This window comes from Portunus trituberculatus, chromosome 41 (genome assembly GCF_017591435.1).
Source record: "Portunus trituberculatus isolate SZX2019 chromosome 41, ASM1759143v1, whole genome shotgun sequence".
NCBI classification, from domain to species: Eukaryota; Metazoa; Arthropoda; class Malacostraca; order Decapoda; family Portunidae; genus Portunus; species Portunus trituberculatus.
This window is the reverse complement of record NC_059295.1, coordinates 40,437,782-40,445,281: the sequence shown is the minus strand read 5'-3', so window position 1 is coordinate 40,445,281 and position 7,500 is coordinate 40,437,782. Positions and strand designations below refer to the sequence as shown.

Genomic DNA, 7,500 nt, shown 5'->3' with positions numbered 1-7,500 from the left:
GAGAGAGAGAGAGAGAGAGAGAGAGAGAGAGAGAGAGAGAGAGAGAGAGAGAGAGAGAGAGAAAAGTTAAGTAAACAGTATGGGTTATAGCGCAGAAATTTAGTTTGAGAGTGACTCTGCAGTCTAAGCCAGATGGTAGAAAATTCTGATGATTCAAGAGACGAAATCAAGTTATTTAGGTCATTTTGCACAAAGATACAACTTCCAGCTTTGGAGTGAGGTTGAGAATAGAGAAAGAAGGAAGAAACAGAGATGGGGGTGCTAGCTATTACTTGCCTCAGATACATGAGATTCGATAAGAAAAGATGACATTTAGTAGAGGAAAAAAATGTAAAAAAAAAGTTAAAATAGATCTAAGGCCAGAAATATTGCAGCATTTAATGAAGGAAGAAGTTGAGGCCGGTGTAAATTTACCTCAGTCCATATCAGAAGAGCAGTCTGACCTTGTGACACTTGTGGCCCCATATATCATAAGGCATGTACACGTTATCATACCACTACCAGGCAAATCTGAATATCCTTGATACAACATTTATTATTTGAGAACTTACCAAGGGAACACACACACACACACACACACACACACACACACACACACACACACACACACACACACACACACACACACACACACACACACACACACACACACAAACACGCACGCACACACACACACACACACACACACACACACACACACACACACACACACACACACACAGGAAGAGGAAGTGCTATGGAGCTAATGCATTAAGAACTAGAGCTCGCATTCCTTTCGTTTCACAGAGTTCCGAGAAATTTAAAGGATATTGTATAATTTTAGTACTTTCAAAAATAAATTACAAACATTTTTCAAGATTCGGAAAAAATAATGGTACTTGTCTTTCGCAGATTCAAGATGGATTTTTAAGGGATTTCACCCGAACCTTCATGGTGAAAGTTTGTTTTGAAATGTTGATGGTAAGAAGCCCAGTCTTGCTTAGATTTCCCTTTTCTTCACAGTTACCTAATTTTTAGGGGAAGAAACAAATGTTCACTCATTCAGTTAGGTAAAAAAGGAAAAAAGTGTCCTAATGTTTTTTTGAATAAAGAGAAAACTGATAATTAATGAAGAAACCATACGAATATGTTATAACTTAAGTATCAGATGCTAGAAGTTTTACGGTTGAACTTGATTAGTCTATTAGTTGAGAAGACATCGAAAACAATAGTGAAATTATGCATAAAAAATTAATCATAGTCGTTGTAAGTGAATGATTTGCTTAGCGTTTTGATATTAATTTTACTTGCTTTGACACATATTTTTGAAGCTTTATATTCCTTGTTTGTTGCTATCCATTATCCATACCAGGTTTAGGAACTAGCTGAAAACTCACGGAGATTTACGCTGTATTAATTGCATCCTTGCATTGAAGATCTGGCAGCTAATACGAAATTCGAAAGACCTATCCACAATGTGTGATCTCATTTAATATGCTGGATGTATGAATTATTTTTGTTATACACTGAATTGTTTCCAGAGCAAACAAATTAAAAAATAAGGATGCTCACCAATTTTTCTTAACTGTTTTCGTTAAAGGGTTGAAAGGCGAGGGGTTACCTATAGTAATTCAAGTTTTTGAAAGAAAAAAAATGTACGAATCACTAGATGCTATAAAAAAGCTCCCTTCCTTGGCTGGTGTAAAGCGTCCATATGACTCACCGTGAACGACTGTCTTTACGCGACCTCCCATGCGATCGGTAGCCTCGAGAAGCAACACATCGTCTACCTTCAGTCTGATGAGGGTGGTGAGGGCGGCTAAGCCAGCCACTCCACCTCCTGCTACCACCACTCTCCGGGGTACCGCGTTGCGAAACCTGGCATGGCAAAGAAAAAAAATATAGATAAAAATAACTACATAGATAAACAAACATTAAAGCGTATCAATCAATGATTAAATAGATGAAATGAATTGTTAAGTTTTGGTTATGATGATTCTATTCTGCCCATCTCTCTAATGCAAGGGTTAACCAGTATTCTCAATCATTCATCTCTCTGATTCTGTCTTTCCTCCCTCCTATGACGAAGTCTTTCAACTGGAACGTTTTAAGACACTTATCTTTTAATTTTTGACGACCGTTTTCGACTCTGAGGACCAGTACCTAGTGTGTCTTTTATATAGTATACGTACCTGCGTTACACACACACACACACACACACACACACACACACACACACACACACATATATATATATATATATATATATATATATATATATATATATATATATATATATATATATATATATATATATATATTTATATATATTGTCATAATATATGATTGTGGTAGGAACTCACCATTGGTTATAGCTTCCGGGGACATTGTCACAAGGATGGGTTGGTGGAGGCTCCTCTATTGCTAGTCGAGAAAAATAGAGGAAGAAAATTATCAGATATGCTTACTTTTGCGTCTTTTTTTTTTTTTTTTAGCTCAAGGGAGTTTGAAGACGCTTGTTAATTTCTCTCTCTCTCTCTCTCTCTCTCTCTCTCTCTCTCTCTCTCTCTCTCTCTCTCTCTCTCTCTCTCTCGTATGAAAAGTTTTAGAATCCTTTACTTCTGTCAAGCAGAATCAAAGTTTTGTGTCTGGCAGCGTGCACACGGCAGCAGTGAGGCTGAGTGACCCTCTCAGTCGTTCCGTTAGATTGGATGCTTCCCATTCGTTCGGAGCAGGCTAGCTGTAGTATTTGCAGTACTATTTACATGTGCTAAATGAGAAATCACAATTATGCAGTGTCTTGTTCAGTTTTGTTATTAAGCCCTTCAATATTGCGACGCTTTTTTACCATGAGTTTTGTGTACGATTAGGCTATTTTATTAACATTAGGAAGGGTCTATGGAGGTCAGGAAGATTAATGGCCACAGTCTTCACTATTCTAATCCCCACATAAGTTTCTGAAGCTGTATAAAATCACCAAATAGTAAGCAGAATTAACATGAAAACGCGTCATGGCACTGAAAGGGTTAATATTACTAAACTCATTATATATATATATATATATATATATATATATATATATATATATATATATATATATATATATATATATATATATATATATATATATATAGCTTAAACACACATGGACTGCCTTGTATAGGCCTGACGGCCTCTTGCAGTTTCCCTCTTTTCTTATATATATATATATATATATATATATATATATATATATATATATATATATATATATATATATATATATATATATATATATATATATACACATATTCATTTGAGTCAGCCTGTATGCGTTGAATTTCTATATACCAGAATGAGCGAGAGAGTGGTGTAAGACTGTGTGTGGTAGCTTGCTTGTGGCCAGAGGTGAGGTGTTTGTAGGTCAGCAGTGCCGCTGGAAGCGAAATGTATAAAGAAAGAATGCATGCTCTTATTAATTATTATTCAAATTTAATAGATTTATCTCTATATGTTACAATTACTAATTTACTTTAGATATTTCTTATAGACTAATCACAGCATCTAGTTAGTCTTGGAGTGTGTTAAGTAAAATCTAGCTCTGTCGTGGAGGCTACTGATGAATGCTTACCTTTAGTATGGTAAATATTGACTATTCAGAGACCACTCAAATCTTCATGACCCAAAGCTGTATAGATATGATGGCAAATGTATTCATTGTTTATCAATTGTATTATGTAACAATATTTATACTAATTGTGTGTCAAAAGTTACCGAATCCGGCAACGTCTTTCCTCCCATCAATCCTTGAGAAGATTCGCACACGACTTATATAAATACCTTTAGTGTAGGACTGGTGATGCAATGGAGGCTGAACGTTGCCGGTAACATAGTTCACCAAGAACTCCCACAGACTAACTCTGTCATTGACGCCGCTCCTCCCGTCCTGCTTGGCCGCTAAAACCGTATAAATGACAAGTTGTCAAAGCAAGATCAATAATTGTTAATCTTCCTTAATAGCGCTAGTTTAACAAAAATTACATACTATTAATGAATGCATAGCTATCTAATGTAATAATTGTTTTTGTGTATGTTATATATATATATATATATATATATATATATATATATATATATATATATATATATATATATATATATATATATATATATATATATATATATATATATATATATATATATATATATATATATATATATATATATATATATATATATACACACACACACACACACACACACACGAGAATAATCACGAACTTACGGTCAAAGAAGGCCAAGAGGCGCTGTAATTTATTCTCCACTACGTCTGGACGGAATACTTCAGGAGAGTTATCTTTTTCTTCCATTTTTCTCTTTACCTCCTCCAGCGTAAGCACATCCTTGTGAAGATTTTCATAATTACTAATCCTTTCCTTTTCACTTCTCATCTCGACGATTTCAATTCTATCTTCATTGATATTATCCTCGCTATCGTCTACCTTATGTGTACCGGCAACTATGGTTCCTTCGTCTGAATCATGTTGCTTCCTTTCATTAATACTAGGACTTCCATCATTCCAAGAATCAGTGGTGTCTTGCAGCTGCGTGGTGTTAGATTTGGACGCACTGGAGTCTTTGGAGACTGAAACAATATTACCAAAATTACAACATTCATTCGTTTTGAGTGACCTACTAGATAATCCTTCATTAAAGACACGTACTGTTTATTTATTTTCTTTCTTTTTTATCTGCTTTGTGTTGCACCACTTTTTTCCTGACCTGACAAGGAGGCGGAGGTGCAAGTCTGGCCAGAGATCACTAGCAGAACGGCTACCACAGGGACGTACCACCACCGACATCTGTGCCACCACACCTCCCCCTCTGTCACCATAGTGTGCACTGGCCCCTTCTGCTGGGCCTGTGGCCTCGTCTGTCTATCTGCTGCTTCTCGCTGTTTTCCTGGGCCTGCAGTTGTTGAGGCTTCTCGGATTCTGCTGCTTCTTTCCTAAGGTGATAAGTTTGGCTTTCTTAATGTGTGTGTGTGTGTGTGTGTTTTACTGTTTGATCTGCTGCAGTCTCTGACGAGACAGCCAGACGTTAAGAGGAAATTAATGAATGGAGGAAGAGAGATGAGGAGTAAAGACTAACAAACTAACACAATTCCATCATCTATGAGACAAAAAGTGTTAGAAGAAGAAATTAATGAAACGGAACGAGCTCAGAGCTCATTATTTCCGATCTTCGGATAGGCCTGAGACCAGGCACACACCACACACCGGGACAACAAGGTCACAACTCCTCGATTTACATCCCGTACCTACTCACTGCTAAGTGAACAGGGGCTACACATGAAAGGAGACACCCAAATATCTCCACCCGGCCGGGGAATCGAACCCCGGTCCTCTGGCTTGTGAAGCCAGCGCTCTAACCACTGAGCTACATATATTTCCCAATGACACACACACACACACACACACACACACACACACACACACACACACACACACACACACACACACACACACACACACACACACACACACACACACACACACACACACACACACACACACACACACACACACTTGGTACATATTTCGTAAGATAGTAAGCTAGGTATAACGTCCAATGTATAGTGTGGCTCACCCCGGGAGTGGTAGTGGTGGAAGTACGTACCGATCCGGCGTTGCGTGTAGTAGTGAGCCGCGGCAAACCAGTTTGCTTCTTATATACTATCCCCACTCCAACAGGTCATCTTCTTACGTCTTTTTTTTTTTCTGCCGTTTTTATTAACCTATAAAAAGATGTCGGTGGAACTCGTCATTTAAGATGGAGAGAACTGCCTATTTTTATAGTAGTGGTGGTCACAGTCAGAGAAGGGAAAAATGATACCTCATGGTACAAGAAACTGAAGAATGCCTGCGTCATGGGCACGAGAGCAAGGCACGATTTGACCTATTTACGCTACATTTTGCCTGTGAAATCGAGGGTAAAAAGCATGTTGTAAAGGGAGGAAGTAATAGCTGAATGCTTATCATGATGGTCAGATATCCGTTAAAATAGCATCGTGGATATCAGTGTTTTCTTATCTTATTTATCTTTATCTATTCTTTATTTATTTATCTCTCTATCTACCTATCTATTTATCTAGCTATCTTTTATCTATATATATATATATATATATATATATATATATATATATATATATATATATATATATATATATATATATATATATATATATATAGAGAGAGAGAGAGAGAGAGAGAGAGAGAGAGAGAGAGAGAGAGATTTGTGTGCATTTACCTAGTTGTATTGTACAGGGTTCGAGCGGGGCTCATATATATAGTGTCCTGTCTCCATATCTCCATTTATCTAGTTTTTCTTTAAAGTTATGCACACTATGTGCTGTAACAATTACATTATCCAATGCAATCCATTTTTCCACCGTTCTGTGTGGAAAACTGTATTTTCCAATACCCTTCACACACTGCCTCATCCTGATCTTCTTTTCATGTTCTCTTGTCCTTCCATCTCTTTCCGTCAACAGCACCAGGTCTTCTTTGTCTATCTTTTCAATATCATTTACTATCTTATACATTGTTATTAGGTCTCCTCGTTCTCTTCTATCTTGTAAGGTTGGCAGTCCCATTTCCTTCAGTCGTTCTTCATTATGTGAGGTCCTTTAATTCCGGCACCATCTTTGTAGCAATCTTCTGTATCCTTTCCAATTTTCTTATATCCTTTTTAGAGCTCGGAGACCATAACACTGCTGCATATTCCAGCCTTGGGCGTATCATGCTTGTGATGATTTTTTCATCATATCTTTATCCATGTAATGAAATGCCACTCTTATATTAGTCAACATCTTATATGATAGTCCAAATATCTTGCTTATGTGTTTATCAGGGCTCAGATTTTCTTGTATGATCACTCCAAGATCTTTTTCCTCTTTAGTCTTCATTATTTGCTCCTCTCCCATCAAATAGTTCCATACTGGTCTTCTCTTACTCTTTCCTAGTTCCATTATGTGGCATTTCTTGGCATTAAACTCCAATTTCCACTTCTTGCTCCATTCATAGATCTTGTTTAAATCTTCCTGCAACAGCAGACAGTCCTCTCTGGTTTTGATAACTCTTAGCAACTTTGCATCATCAGCGAATAAATTTATATAACTGTTTATCCCAATGTGAATGTCGTTTACATAAACTTGAAACATAATGGGGGCTAACACTGACCCTTGTGGCACTCCGCTAGTTACTTTACCCCAAGATGAGTATGTATCTCTGATCACAGTTCTCATTTCCTATCCTTCAAATAATCTCTTGTCCATTCGAGCAAGGTTCCACGCAGTCCTCCTATGTTCTCTAGTTTCCAAAGAAGTCTTCCGTGAGGGACTTTATCAAAAGCCTTTTTAATGTCCAGGTATACTGTGTCTACCCATCCATCTCTGTTTTCAAGTCCTGCAATAACTCTGGAGTAGAAGCTTAATAAGTTTGATACACATGACCGCCCTGTCCTGAACCCAAATTGTCTGTT

At 37.2% G+C, this 7,500-nt stretch overlaps 1 protein-coding gene across 2 annotated transcripts in view; it reads right to left on the bottom strand.

The window, feature by feature from the left end:
- Positions 1–5,893, bottom strand: part of LOC123516982 — a 25,064-nt gene extending 19,171 nt beyond the window's left edge. The window contains exons 1-6 of one of the 2 annotated variants that reach the window (XM_045276786.1): positions 5,638–5,893; positions 4,741–4,966; positions 4,244–4,603; positions 3,799–3,915; positions 2,343–2,403; positions 1,703–1,857 (exon numbers count right to left, since the gene is read on the bottom strand). In XM_045276786.1, the coding sequence (XP_045132721.1) occupies positions 1,703–1,857; positions 2,343–2,403; positions 3,799–3,915; positions 4,244–4,603; positions 4,741–4,852 (805 nt within the window). In that variant the 5' untranslated portion in view covers positions 4,853–4,966; positions 5,638–5,893. Of the gene's footprint in view, positions 1–1,702; positions 1,858–2,342; positions 2,404–3,798; positions 3,916–4,243; positions 4,604–4,740; positions 4,967–5,607 lie in introns of both variants that reach the window. The other variant, XM_045276787.1, reaches the window with a different exon arrangement.
- Positions 5,894–7,500: the final 1,607 nt, after the last annotated feature.